Genomic DNA, 15,988 nt, shown 5'->3' on the forward strand with positions numbered 1-15,988 from the left:
ATTCTGATTCTAATCTGAAATGATGGTTCGCACAAATCATTATTCAGATTGGAACTATGGAGCACAAATCATGAATCCTTTGATTCAGATTGGGACTTTGGTGCGGATTTGCAAATAATTTGATTCAGATCGGTGGCCTAGTTTGGAGCCCGGATCGCAAATCATTTGAATCAGATCAGGACCTCAAATCACAGATTGCAAGTTATTTGATTTAGTTCGTGAATTGGGAGCAGGTTTACGAATCATTTGATTCATGTCGGGACGTCAGATCGCGAAAGCACACATTGTGAATCTTTTGATTCAAAACGAGACTTCACACCACGAATCACAAATAATTATTTAGATAGGTTCATGAATCATTTTGCGAATTGAATGATTTGCAGTCCGAGCTCCGAGACCTAATCTGAAATGATGATTCATGCAAACTTTGGAGCACAGATCGCGAATCATTTGATTCAGATCGGGACTTTGGTGCAGATTTGCGAATCATTTGATTCAGATCGGGACTTTGGTGCAGATTTGCGAATCATTTGATTCAGATCGGGACTTTGGTGCAGATTTGCGAATCATTTGATTCAGATTGGGACTTTAAATCGCGGATCCCTAATCATTTGATTTAGATCGGGAATTGGGAGCGGGTTTGCATATCATTTGATTCAGATCGTGAAGGCGCATATCATGAATCTTTTGATTTAAAGAATCTATTGGGGGCTTTGGACCACGGATCATTTAATTTAGATCGGTTCATGAATCATTTTGCGAATTGAATGATTCTTGATTCGATCTCTGAGTCCTAATTTGACATGATGGTTCTCGCAAATCATTATTCAGATCAGAACTTTGGAGCGTGGATCGCAAATCATTTGATTTAGATTGCTTCATGAATCATTTTGCGAAGTGAATGATTCAAGATTCGATCTCAGGGTCCTAATCTGAAATGATGGGTCTTGCGAATCATTTGATTCAGATCGGGACTTCAGTGCTGATTTGCAATTCATTTGATTCAGATTGGTATTTTGGAGTGCAAAAAGAGAAAGATAAATAAATTACTAAATACTAAATTCAGATTAGTATTTTGGAGTGTGGATTGTGAATCATTTGATTCAGACTTTGGTGCAGGCTCGCGAATCGTGATTCAGTTCGTGACTTCGGAGCACAAAATCTGTTGCTGCCAGAATAACGGTCCATTTTAAATTTTATGTGCTTTATTTCTTTTTCTATTTTTGTTCTTAAATTGACATAATTTTGCCATTTTGTCATATTAGTTTATTTTTTGCTATTTTTCTTTTTTAGAATTTGATAAGTTTGATTAGTGAGATCTCTGTTTAAAGTCCTTTAAAAAAAAAGTACTGCTTGAAAAGTCCTTGAAAGTACTGAATTTTATTTTACAGTATCTGTGCAAAATCAGGGTTTCCATCTCGCCATTCAGACTTTTTTTATATCTTGCAGTTCTCACTTTTTTCACAATTCAGATTTTTTTTTCTTGGAATTCTAAACTGAAATCTCACAATTCAGACTTTTTTCTCAGAATCCGGAGTTTATGTCTCCCGTTTTTTAGAATAGCAAGAAAAAATAAGTCATATTTCAGTGCCATAATCATGAAGATTTTCGGAATTGTTCGCAGTTTTGTTTTAGTAAATGGCACTGGCATGGAAATTTTGGGTTTTGAATATAGAAATCAAGCTCTTATTTCAAAGTAGCAAGAAGAATCGGGTTTTCCCTGGATATAAAAGTGAGATTGCGCACGCCAGTGAACTCTGAGAGGCTTTTCCATGTTGTCATCTTATCTACTTCAGCTCCTTTGTGTGAAATAAAATCCTGAAACTAAACATGTGTTTGCAGGAGAGACGAGCAGAAATAGAGGCGATCTTTGCAGTTAATGCTGGTCATAACGTTTGTGTTCTGTGTGTGTGTGTGTGTTATTGTTCTCAGCGGTCTGATCTCTCCCTCATAAATAACATCCCAGCGTTGAGGTAATGTCTCATCCAGACGCAGGGCCAGGAAATTAAAACGCCCTTATCTCTTCTCTCCTTCTTTTCTCTTTCTTTCTGCCTTGCTCTGATTCTTTCTCTTTCTTGTTGTTTATTATCTCTGTCCACTCCTCCTCTTTCCCTCATCCCTTCCCTTCTGTCATCGTATTGTTGTAGCGTCCAGCTCCTGTGATGCTCATTTATGAGCAGATGAGATCAGACGGCACACACACATGAATCACGATGACAGAACTCACTAGGTTATAGAAACAACTGGATGGAGAAACATCAGCAAATAGTTGACCTCCACTGAATGCAATTGCTAACTAAGAGAAGCAATTGAGATGATTCTTGATGTTGATTTTTTTCCTTATTGGTGCTAAATTTCAGACTGAACTGTTCTCGAGTCTTTCTCAGTTATATTTTAATGTTTGATTGTGGTTGTATGCTGTTCATAGAGCTGGTTAGTTGTGTCCTAACCAGTCCTGTCCTTTATTTCAGGTTTATTGGCATGAAGATTAAGTCTGTGACTTTCATCGACTCCACTTTTCAGAGCTGTTATTTTGAGGACATCAGCTCCGTTGGTTCCTTCTTCAAGAACTGCACCATCGTAGAAGCGTTCTTCTATAATACAGGTACTAGTGTGTTAAAATCATATCTACTTTTTAGGGATGTCATGTCAGGTGATTCAAACAATCACAATGTGAAATAAATATTTAAAATATGTATAAAATTTGTAATTTATTTATTTTAATTTAATTTATTTCATATTCATATTACATATATTTGTAGTAATTTATTTTAATTTATTTCATTTTCCATATTTTGTTAAAATATATAATATGTAAATACTGTATATAAATAATAATAATAATAAAAAATGATATATATATATTTATTATTATTTATATATTTACACATGATATATTTTAACAAAATATGGAAATGTGAAATAAATTAAATTAAAATAAATTATTACAAATTTAAAAAAATGAAATAATGTTGCTTTCCACATAAAATATTTTATATATTTTATATATATTTAATATATTTTATTTATTTTATATATAAACTATTATTTAAAATATAAATAAATAATAATCGGAACACTATAATAATATAAATAATAATACATAACATTATAAGTCTAAATTAAAATATATAAATATAAAATGTTAATTTGCATATATAGTTTTACATATATAGTTGTTAATTAATACCAATAAAAAATTAAATAATGTTGCTTTCCACATGTAGTGAAAATATCTATATTAATATATTATATTATATTTTTATGTATATTAAATATAAAATCTAAATAAATAATCTGAACATTATAGTGATACAAATAATAATACATTACATTATAATTCTAAATTAAAAGATATAAATATAAAATGTTGATGTGCACATATATAAATGTATATAGTTTTACAAATATAGTTTTAAAAGTATTAATTTTATCAATTAAATTGATACCAATAAAAATTAAATAATGTTGCTTTTTCATATGTAGTGAAAATTATATATATATATATATATATATATATATATATATATATATATATATATATATATATATATATACATTAAAATATAAATAAATAAAAGTCTGAGCATTATAATAATGTAAATATTACATAACATTATAAACCAAAATAAAATATATAAATATTCTGCAATTATATTTTTTATTTTATTTTATTTATAAATTGTATATATACATATTTTAACAAATATAAATATTGTATACATTTATTTATATTTCATACTTAAATATTTAAATCAGAATATATTTTTAAATTTCATGTTTATTTAATAATATACAATATAGTTTTTAATTAAAAAAATACATGAAAATATAAAATAATGTTAGAATGTTGATGTGTGCATATATAATTAAAATAAATTACAGTTAAATTAATACAAATTAAAAAAGGAAATACTGTTGCTTTCCACATGTAGTGAATTCAGTTCATGAATAATAAAATATATTTTTTCCCCTGATCTTTAGCCGTCCACTGCTGATCTCCTCATTGACAATGTGTTTCACTGAAAGTTCAGACTTGTTCAGCTTCCATTAATGGCTGTGTTTGTTTAAAAGGGTAGAAGTTAATTGGCTGATGGAAACTCCAGTGCACTCTTGATTGGCTCGTGGGGAGTCTGTACAGTGTGATTGGTTCATGACACGGTGGAATATTAATTCTTTAGGGCATGAAACTCAACCCTTGTTCCATTTTAGCAAAAGAAAAGCAAAGCAAAAAGAAGAGAAGAGGCTCCTTTATTGTAGTCGGCTCAGTGTAAGATCTGTAGGTATCAGTGATGTGAGCTTGAGCTTCGCTGACTCACAGCGAGATGTTTGATGTTTAAATATCTGACTGCAGCTCACCAGCGACGACAAACCACAGACTTTGAAGTTGAAATTGATGCTAATTTATATGCATTTGAAGGCAAAAAGACAAGCAGATGCATTAGATGAAAACAGGAGGAAAGATAAAAGCCGAGGGCACCGATTATACGGATAAGACCTGAAACAACCACAATAATGGCACAGCAATGATTTTACCCAGAATCCCTTAAGCACAAGAACATAATGGAGCTCAAGGGTTCAGTCAATGACATGAATGATATATATATAGAGTAAATTGGCATGAATAAACATTGCAAGACACACTTATGCATGTGTAGAAGTCTGTGTGATTTCATTTTTTTGCTGATCTAATTGTTAAATTCCCAGTGAATGGCTTCACTATTCGTAATCCTGAAGAGATATCCACTGAAAGTTATTGTTGCCATAGAAACAGGAATTCTCCTAAAATTTAGAAAGCCTTTAAAAGTTTAAAACTCTATATCAAAGAATGTTCTGATATCAATAAAAGTTAAATGTTATGAGCGAGTTTGAATTATGGAGCTTGTTTGACTTTGTTGATGTTGATTCGTAAGTGTTAAGTGTGTGTGTGTGTGTGTGTGTGTGTGTGTGTGTGTGTGTGTGTGTGTGTGTGTGTGTGTGTGTGTGTGTGTGTGTGTGTGTGTGTGTGTACCTGGTATTCATCACGTTGTGGGGACCAAATGTCCCCTCAAGGATAGGAATACCAGTAGATTTTGACCTTGTGGGGACATTTCTTAGGTCCCCATGAGGAAACAGGCTTATAAATCATACACAATGAGTTTTTTTGATGAAGTAAAAGTGTGCACAATCTCCTGTGAGGGCTAGGTTTAGGTGTAGGGTAGGTGTAGGGCGATAGAAAGTATGGTTTGTACAGTATAAAAACCATTACGCCTATGGAATGTCCCCATAAAACATGTAAACCCAACATGTGTGTGTGTGTGTGTGTGTGTGTGTGTGTGTGTGTGTGTGTGTGTGTGTGTGTGTGTGTGTGTGTGTGTGTGTGTAAGCAGACAGCAATAGGGTCATTTCAGGGTCTGGCTGACTCAGGAAAAGCCATCTTACACACTTCCACGAACTCCACAACTCAGCAGAACAAACAAACACAGACAGCAGAAAGAGAGAGAGAGAGAGAGCAGAGGCCTCATGGGAAATTGAGTTCATGTCTCTAATGAAGCCGTTTCAGAGCTGCTAGAGAAATGAAATGAGCTGGAAATGAGTTGAGAGTGAAAGCGTGAGAGAGCTGGAGATCTGCTGCACACGCTGAAACTCACTAATAGGTTTTCAGAGGTTAAACTCCCTAAAGACCCTCCTGTGTGAAAGAGACAGAGTGTAGTTTAAAATGTGACCATGAGGGGGCAGTACAGCATATGTCTGTCTGTCTGTCTGTCTATGTCTTTCTATCTGTCTGTCTGTTCTAAACGTCTGTCTCTGTCTTTGTATCTATATGAATGTCATTCTAAATGTCTGTCATTCTAAATGTCTGTCTCTGTCAGTCTGTCTGTCATTCTAAACTTATGTTTGTCTGTTGTTCTGTTGTTCTAAATGTCTGTCTCTGTCATACTGTCTGTCGTTCTAAACATCTGTCTGTCTATGTCTATGTCATTCTAAATGTCTGTTTGTTTGTTTGTCTGTCTCTGTCTGTCTACATGTCTGTCTGTCATTCTAAATATCTCTCTTTTTGTTATCCTAAACGTCTGTCTGTCATTCTAAACATCTTTCTGTCTGTTGTTCTATATGTCTCTGTCCTTTTGTCATTCTAAATGTCTCTGGCTTTATAAACATATGTTTGTCATTCTATATATATCTCTTTTTGTCATTATAAATGGCTGTCTCTGTCTCTCTGTCTATCATTCCAAACGTCTGCCTGTCTGTCGTTCTAAACGTTTGTTTGTCTGTCTGTCGTTCTGTCTATCATTCTAAATATCTGTCTGTGTTTGTCGTTCTAAACATCTGTCTGTCTGTCATTCTAAACGTCTGTCCGTCGTTCTGTCTATCATTCCAAACATCTGTCTGTCGTTCTAAACGTTTGTCTGTCTGTCGTTCTGTCTATCATTCTAAATATCTGTCTGTGTTTGTCGTTCTAAACATCTGTCTGTCTGTCATTCTAAACGTCTGTCCGTCGTTCTGTCTATCATTCCAAACATCTGTCTGTCGTTCTAAACGTTTGTCTGTCGTTCTAAATGTCTGTCTGTCTCATTCTAAACATGTCTGTCTGTCTGTCTGTCTGTCTGTCTGTCTGTCTGTATTCTGAATGTCTGTCTGTCATTCTAAATGTCTGTCTCATTCTAAAAATGTCTGTCTGTCTGTCTGTCTGTCTGTCTGTCTGTCTGTCTGTCTGTCTGTCTGTCTGTCTGTCTGTCTGTCTGTCTGTCATTCTGAATGTCTGTCTGTCATTCTAAATGTCTGTCTGTCTCATTCTAAACATGTCTGTCTGTTGTTCTAAACATCTGTCTGTTGCTCTAAACGTCTGTCTGTATTCTGAATGTCTGTCTGTCATTCTAAATGTCTGTCTGTCTCATTCTAAACATGTCTGTCTGTCTGTCTGTCTGTCTGTCTGTCTGTCATTCTGAATGTCTGTCTGTCTCATTCAAAACATCTGTCTGTCTGTCTGTCTGTCTGTCTGTCTGTCTGTCTGTCTGTCTGTCTGTCTGTCATTCTGAATGTTTGTCTGTCTCATTCTAAACATGTCTGTCTGTCTGTCTGTCATTCTAAATGTTCGTCTGTCTCATTCTAAACATGTCTGTCTGTCTGTCTGTCTGTCTGTCTGTCTGTCTGTCTGTCTGTCTGTCTGTCTGTCTGTCTGTCATTCTAAATGTTTGTCTGTCTCATTCAAAACATCTGTCTGTCGTTCTAAACGTTTGTCTGTCATTCTAAATGTCTGTCTGTCTGTCTGTCTGTCTGTCTGTCTGTCTGTCTGTCTGTATTCTGAATGTCTGTCTGTCATTCTAAATGTTTGTCTGTCTCATTCTAAACATGTCTGTCTGTCTGTCTGTCTGTCATTCTAAATGTTCGTCTGTCTCATTCTAAACATGTCTGTCTGTCTGTCTGTCTGTCTGTCTGTCTGTCTGTCTGTCTGTCTGTCTGTCTGTCTGTCTGTCTGTCATTCTAAATGTTTGTCTGTCTCATTCAAAACATCTGTCTGTCGTTCTAAACGTTTGTCTGTCATTCTAAATGTCTGTCTGTCTGTCTGTCTGTCTGTCTGTCTGTATTCTGAATGTCTGTCTGTCATTCTAAATGTCTGTCTGTCTCATTCTAAACATGTCTGTCTGTCTGTCTGTCTGTCTGTCTGTCTGTCTGTCTGTCATTCTAAATGTTTGTCTGTCTCATTCAAAACATCTGTCTGTCTGTCTGTCTGTCTGTCGTTCTAAACGTCTGCCTGTCTGTCCTTCTAAACATCTGTTTGTCTGTCATTCTAAATGTCTGTCTGTCTGTCTGTCTGTCTGTATTCTGAATGTCTGTCTGTCATTCTAAATGTCTGTCTGTCTCATTCTAAACATCTGTCTGTCGTTCTAAACGTTTGTCTGTCATTCTAAATGTCTGTCTGTCTGTCTGTATTCTGAATGTCTGTCTGTCATTCTAAATGTCTGTCTGTCTCATTCTAAACATGTCTGTCTGTCTGTCTGTCTGTCTGTCATTCTAAATGTTTGTCTGTCTCATTCAAAACATCTGTCTGTCTGTCTGTCTGTCTGTCGTTCTAAACGTCTGCCTGTCTGTCCTTCTAAACATCTGTTTGTCTGTCGTTCTGTCTATCATTCTAAATATCTGTCTGTGTTTGTCGTTCTAAACATCTGTCTGTCTGTCATTCTAAACGTCTGTCTGTCGTTCTCTCTATCATTCCAAACATCTGTCTGTCTGCTGTTCTAAACGCTTGTCCTGTCTGTTGTTCTAAACGTCTGTCGTTCTAAACGTCTGTCTGTCTGTCATTCTGAATGTCTGTCTGTCTCATTCTAAACATGTCTGTCTGTCGTTCTAAACATCTGTCTGTCTGTCTGTCTGTCTGTCTGTCTGTCGTTCTAAACGTATGTCTGTCTGTCTGTCATTCTGAATGTCTGTCTGTCTCATTCTAAACGTCTGTTTGTCTGTCATTCTAAATGTCTATCTGTTGTTCTGTCTATAATTCTAAATGTTTGTCTGTGTTTGTCTTTTTAAATGTCTGTCTGCCATTCTAAACTTCGGTCTGTCTGTCATTTTGTCTGTCATTCTAAATGTCTGTGTTTTGTTGTTCTAAACATCTGTCTGCTGTTCTAAATGTCCGTCTGTCTTTTTGTCATTCTAAACATCTGTCTGTTATTCTGTTTGTCATTCTAAATGTCTGTTTGCCTGTAGTTCTATTGTTCTAAATGTCTGTCTTTCTAAACGTCTGTCGTTCCAAATGTCTGTTTCTGTCGTTCTTTCTTTTGTTCTAAACATCTGCCTCTGTCTTTCTGTGTCATTCTAAACATCTGTATCTATCTATGTATCTGTCTGTGTACCTGACTGTCTGTCTGTCCTGTATCTAATGGTCTTCCACCTGTCTCATTCAGATATTGACGACTCAAAATTCATCGGCTCCTCCTTGATCAACTCCACATTTGCACACAACAAGACCGGCTGTCAGATGACGTTTGATGATGACTACAGCGCGTACTGGGTGTATTTCATTAACTTCCTTGGAACACTAGCCGTATTGCCAGGCAACATAGTCTCCGCCCTCCTCATGGATAAAGTGGGCCGTTTGAGCATGTTAGGTCAGTCACTTCACCAAAATCACCAAATACTAAATTAACTAAACTCATCTGATGTCATGTTACTGTCTGTGTTGTTGTGTTCAGGCGGCTCGATGGTGTTATCCGGCATCAGTTGTTTCTTTCTGTGGTTCGGCACCAGTGAGTCCATGATGATAGCGATGCTCTGCCTTTACAATGGACTCAGTATATCGGCCTGGAACTCACTGGACGTGGTGACGGCTGAACTGTATCCCACCAACAGGAGGTACATGGACACATGCATTCACTAACTAACATATTTTATGCTGTCATCCCAATAACATAAACTTCTACAAAACATCATATAATGTAACTAGATAAGTAAAGTTCGTAGACGAACTTTGAAGTTGGCTTGAGAAAGCCTTGTCTAAAAATTGAAAATAACTTTGAAAAGCTTAAAGTTTGAATTTAATTGTTGAAATTGAAGTTTGGGACAGAGTGGGAATACACACGCTTCTAGCATAAATCAAAGCATGCTGCTACCGTGATTTAGCATAGCTTAACCATGTTGTTAGCATAATTCCAGCATGATTAGCATGTTGCTAGCATGATTAACAAGTTGCTAGCATGTTTCTAGCATGATTATTACGTTGCTAGCATGTTTCTAGCATGATTAGCAAGTTGCTAGCATGTTCCTAGCATGATTAGCATGTTGCTAGCATGTTTCTAACATGATTAACAAATTACCATGTTTCTAGCATGGTTAGCATGTTTTAGCATGTTTCTAGCATTATTAATATGTTGCTAGCATGATTCTAGCATGATTCTAGCATGATTCGCATGTTTCTAACATCATCAAGTTACTAACATGTTGCTAGCTTGATTTAAGCATGATTGCCATGTTACTAGCATGTTGCTAGCCTGTTTCTAGCATGATTAGAAAGTTACTAGTATGTTGTTAACATGACTAGCATGTTGCCACCATAATTCTAGCATGATTGCCATGTTACTAGCATGTTTTAACATGTTGCAAGCATGTTAAGTTACTAGCATGTTGCTAGCATGAATCTAGCATGATTAGCATGTTTCTAACATTATTAATAAGTTAATAACATGTTGCTAGCATGACTTTAACATGATTACCATGGTGCTAGCCTGTTTCTAGCATGATTTGCAAGTTACTAACATGATGCTAGCATGATTAGCGTGTTACGAACATGTTGCTAACATGATAAGCATGTTGCCACCATGATTCCAGCATGATTAGCATGTTACTAACATGATTAGAATGTTGCTAGCATTACGTTAGCATGATGACTGTTACCAAAGTCCCTTTAAGGCAAGTCATGTCACTCGGCGGCCATCTTTGAAACGCCTCTCGGGCATTCAAGTGCAGCTCCTATCTGTTTGAATGGGGAAACATAAAATTCTCCAAAACTGTTCACCAAGCTTACGATTAAATTTCATATTTTAAATCTCCAACGAAATTTTCCTGCTAAATGAGCCAGTGCACATGCGCAGTACTGAGCACACGTCTTAGAGCGCCGATCGTTTCTATAGCAACCGGGACTTCTAAAGGCAGCTGCAGTGACGCGCTGACTTTACTAATCAACGATTGGCTCTTTCATTAAGAAGGCGGGGCTTCGCGGCCATAATGAGCGTTGCATTTTTCCCCATTCAAAACTATACGAGTGACATGTCTTGGGTATTCTATAGTCTTTGCTGTTACTAGCATGTTGGTAGCATGATTCTATCATGATTAGTGTGTTGTTAGCATGTTTCTAGCTCGATTAACAAGTTACTAGCATGTTGCTAGTATGATTCTAGCATTATTAGCATTAACATATTGCTAACATGTTTCCAGCATGATTAACAAGTTACTAGCATGTTGCTAACATGATTAGCATATTGCAAGCTTGTTTCCGTTTTTTTGGAAATAGGCTCATTCTCCAACTCCCCCCGAGTTAATAAGTTGAGTTTTACAGTTTTGAAATCCATTCAGCCGTTCTCCTGTTCTGGCGATATCACTTTTAGCATAACTTAGCATAGATCATTGAATCCTATGAGACCAATAGCATCGCGTTCAAAAATGACCAATGAGTTTCGATATTTGTCCTATTTAAAACTTGACTCTTCTGTAGTTATATCGTGTACTAAGACCGGTGGAAAATGTAAAGCTGCGATTTTCTAAAGCAGGTTTAGTAATATCATGCAGCACATGTGGGAATGCTAACCTAGCTGGGAACTACTTTCAGGCGCTGCATGATATTACTCCGCCTGCTTCGGCCATATTACAGCAGCAAACTTCCTTGACTATTACACCGAAATGTGAGTGTAGTTCCTAATCTTATCAGCCTAGAAAATTGCAGCTTTACATTTTCCGCCGGTCTTAGTACACGATATAACTACAGAAGAGTCAAGTTTTAAATAGGACAAATATGGAAACTCATTAGTCATTTTTGAACGTGATGCTATTGGTCTAATAGGATTCAATGATCTATGCTAAGCTATGCTAAAAGGTATATCGCCAGAACAGGAGAACGGCTGAATGGATTTCAAAACTGTAAAACTCAACTTATTAACTCGGGGGGAGTTGGAGAATGAGTCTATTTCCCAAAAAAGTGGAGTGTTCCTTTAATAATATCATAATTTTAGCAACTTGTGCAATATAGTATATAGTATTTTGACTGTAATCACATCCTGCAGTTTCATATCTGCAGACGTTTGGATGTCAAAGCTTACTACAACTTACTACAATTGCTAACAGCATTTGCATCTGTCTTCTGCAGAGGGACTGGCTTTGGTTTTTGTAATGCCATGTGTAAGCTGGCCGCAGTCTTGGGGAATGTAATATTTGGGTCGTTGGTGGGAATCTCAAAATCCATCCCCATCCTGCTGGCGTCGTCTGTGCTCGTCGCCGGAGGCCTGGTGGGTCTGCGGCTCCCCGACACCCGCTCAAGCGTCCTCATGTGACCCCACTACACCTGTGACCTCTGACCCTGAGTCGCCACGGAAAACACGCAGGACACGCTCAGGGTGCAGGTGGAGGCGACTACCACGCGTTTGCTTTATTTATTCATTTGAAGTGTGTTATTTATTCATTCAGCAGATGTTTATTCTCTTTTGACTTGCCCAGTTTAGATTCTAACTAGATTTTGATGCCTTTGATATTGCAAATCAATGTAACGATGGAAGTCTATGAGTTTTTTCTGGGTGGGCAGATTATTTAAAATTATTTATCAATTTAGAAATTATTTACATTTTTATTATTTTATTCGTATTATTTTTAGCACAAAAAAAAAAAAAAAGATCAGGTGATTTTAATTTTTTTTATTAATTTTCAAAAATTTAAACACTTTAATTTTCTGAAAATGCTTTTAAACTCAAACGAGAGTAAACAAGGCCATTTAGAGATGTAGACATCAGCGATAACAGCTATTATTGTTAGCGTAGGTCCGATTCTCCGGTGACTTCCGCCGGCACATTTCTTAAACAAGGCGATAACGATTATCCAGTTTACATTTTCTGCTTTTTCTAATGATTTAGCTAGCAGAAGAACACCGACGCGCTTCGACTTCATTCTTGCCTTCGTGAACTTTGTCGTCGACGTAGCCGAAACAGACTTCATTTGGTGTTTGTCTCTCTCGGTTTAAGGGTTAAAGACGTCTTGATAACCCTAGTTCTAGCTGCTACGCGTCCATGTGCAAACTCTTCCTCGGAAAACTGAATGGCCTTTGCTTCCTCTCCGTGCCTCCTTCCTCTTAAAAACCCTCCCGTCGGCTTCTGGTAGGTTGTAGCGATCCATCGTACAGCAGAACTGAGCGTGTGTCCGATTTTATTTGGAATGCTCTACTGCTGCAGTAGGTGGAAATATGTTGCATTTCGACGTTTCATCACATTCCACTGGGAGTTCCTACATGCAATTGTGCAATATGACAGGACGTGATACTGTGGAAGCTTGTTTCCACCAATGAATTAAAAAAAAAAGGTAATTGCAACATTTTATCTCACAATTCTAACTTTATTTCTCACAATTCTGACTTTTTTTGTTATAGCAAGTTTATCTCTTCATTCTTTTTTCTTCTAATTCTAACTTTTTCTCTTAATTGCGAGTTTAAATCTTGCAGTTTTGTCTATATTTGCAAGTTTATATCTTGCAATTCTGACTTTTTCTCGCAACTGCATGTTCATCACCTAAATCTGACGTTTATATCTTGCAATTCTGACTTTTTTCTCATAATTGCAAGTTTATATCCCACAATTCTGACTTTATAATTCGCAGCGGTGAGTTTATATTGCAATTATGACAGAAAAGGTCAGAATTGCACGTGAATATCTCACAATTCTGACTTTTCTTACAATTGCAAGTTTCTTTCTTTTTTCTTCTAATTCTAACTTTTTCTCTTAAATGCAAATTTATATCTTGCAGTTTTGACTGTATTTCTCGCAAAAAAGTTTATATCTTGCAATTCTGACTATTTTTTACAGTTGAAAGTTTATCTTTCAATTCTGATTTTTTTTTTCATGCAATTCTAACTTTTTCTTACAGTTTTGAGTTCATATCTCATATTTTGACTATATTTCTCATAATTGCAAGTTTATATCTCACAGTTCAGACTTTTTTTCTCATAATTGAATTTGTATATTGCAATTCTGACTTTATTTCTCACAATTGCAAGTTTATATCCTGCAATTCTGACTTTTTCTCTTAATTGCGAGTTGCAGTTTTGACTATATTTCTCATAATTGTAAGTTTATCTCTATATTCTGATTTTTTAATGCTGTTTTGACACTTTTTCGCAATAGTGAGTTCATATCTCGCATTTTTTACTATATTTTCGTAATTGCATGTTTATATCTTGCAATTCTGACTTTTTTCTCACAACTACAAGCCTATCCCTTAAATGAGTTTATATCTCATAATTTTGATAGAAAAGGTAAAATTGCAAGTTTATCTTTCACAGTTCTGACCTTTTTCTTACAACTACAAGTTTTTTCTGGCAATTCTGTTTTTTTCTTGCAGTTTTGAGTTTTAACCACAATGTTATCTCACAATTCTGACTTTTTTTTTTTCGTATTGCAAGTTTATATCTTGCTATTCTGACTTTTTCTCACAACTGCAAGCTTATTTCTTAATAATTTTTTTCTTGCAATTTTGATTCTTTTTCTTATAATTGTAGATTTATGTCTTGCAATTCTGAATTTATAACTTACAATTATGAGAGAAAAAGTCAGAATTGTGAGTAAATATCTGCATATATCTGCAATTCAGATTTTGTTCTTTGTCTTGTAATTGAGAGTTGGTATCTTGCAATTCTGACTATATTTCTTGCAACTGCAAGTTTATATCTCGCAATCCTGACTTTATTTCTCACAGTTGCAAGTTTATCTCTCAACTCAGATTTTTTTCTTGCTATTTTGACTTTCTTGTAATTGCAAGTTTCTATCTTGCAATTCTGTCTTTTTTTCTCATAATTGCAAGGTATAGTCTTTGTAATTGACTTTGTTACTTGCAATTGTGTGTTCATATCAAACAATTGTTAGAAAAATTCCAAACTGTGAGATAAAAAGTCACAATTACCTTTTTTTTATTCAGTGGCGGAAACAGGTTTCCATATGATACGGCCGCATCGTAGAAAATAATAAAAGCCATTCAGCCTGGTCTGATCTTGATGGCATACAGGCCCTGCTGCTGCTGTCTACATGCACTGAAGTACACTAAACACCAGAAGCATACTCTAAACAAGTACACTAGAGTGTACACTCTTCATTCAAGTACTTGCATATGAATATGTTTCAGGCATAATTTAACAATATTTTATTGTGTGTATGTCGGGAAAGTAAAGATAAACTTGTTTTTGAATTATCATTTGCTGTACACGTTTAAATGTTGTAAAGTGTTGCCTGTTGAGTTGAAACATTATTTTTCATTGTCAGATGTGTATGCAAATGTCTCCTCATGTGTATGTGTAGATATTCTTGTATTTAATGAACATTATTTTCTGTCTATAGATGTTTATTTTGGCTGGTTATGTGATTTTTGGGGTGTTATTTGAGCTAACAAGAAGATTCTGTGTCATAGATTATTTTTTACACGTTCGAACAAATTCAGTTCATGGGAGGAATGAATTTGCAGTTCTGAAATGTTGGTTTGGCACATCTCCCGAACTGTTTATCTGAACTGTTTAGTTTCTGAACAAAGTGGCCTATCTGAAAAATACAAACAAAGCGATATCTTGTGGTTAAATACACCCGTGCATGTGCGTGTTGAGACTTTGTGTTGCAGTGATTTCGTCTGTTGTGCTTTCGCCATGAGTTTATTTCCTGATTTGAATGATGAATGTATCATTATTGTGAGCGTGTGATGTCGGGTTTTGATTGGTTGTGGATCTGGCATGCCAACGACACGTCTGCCGTCAAATTCATTTTGTCAAAGTGTCTGTGACGTCACTGGCCAAATATCTCTGATATATCTGATTTTATTTTAAAAAAGAAAGAAAAAAGTGCCATGTACAGTGTGAACGGAAACTGAGGTGGATTCGGTTTGGATCCAGATGTACTGCTATTAAAGAGTTTCATTATAAGACTCTAAAGAGCATCTGCTTATTTTTTTTAAAGTGTCTGATATTCTGGACCACATAGAATAAAGAATAACTCAGTTCTATCATAATATGTAATATGAATTATACAAAACGAATTAATCTATTACATAAAACCTGTTCGAAATGATAACCAAAAACCCTCATTAAACTTCCAGGTGAATGAAATTTGACTTAGTGTGACCTCTAGTGGTGAATATGATTCGTTCACATTATCTTGTGCTGCTAAAAATAAACAGTATAAATATATTATATATAATAATAAACATATAACATAACTGAAAAAAGCGTATAAACATGCTTATAATTTGTGAATGATGTCCAAAGCAAAAAAAAAAAATTTGC

General features: G+C 35.6%; 1 protein-coding gene across 1 annotated transcript in view; it reads left to right on the forward strand.

Annotated features, from left to right (window-relative positions):
* The window catches only part of LOC141292321 (synaptic vesicle glycoprotein 2C-like), a 29,605-nt gene extending 13,975 nt beyond the window's left edge, over positions 1–15,630 (forward strand). The window contains exons 7-10 of the mRNA XM_073824325.1: positions 2,472–2,605; positions 8,883–9,086; positions 9,171–9,330; positions 11,834–15,630. Coding sequence (XP_073680426.1) covers positions 2,472–2,605; positions 8,883–9,086; positions 9,171–9,330; positions 11,834–12,017 — 682 coding nt within the window. The 3' untranslated portion in view covers positions 12,018–15,630. The remainder of the gene's footprint in view (positions 1–2,471; positions 2,606–8,882; positions 9,087–9,170; positions 9,331–11,833) is intronic.
* Positions 15,631–15,988: the final 358 nt, after the last annotated feature.

The sequence above is a fragment of the Garra rufa genome, chromosome 19 (assembly GCF_049309525.1).
Source record: "Garra rufa chromosome 19, GarRuf1.0, whole genome shotgun sequence".
Taxonomy (NCBI): domain Eukaryota; kingdom Metazoa; phylum Chordata; class Actinopteri; order Cypriniformes; family Cyprinidae; genus Garra; species Garra rufa.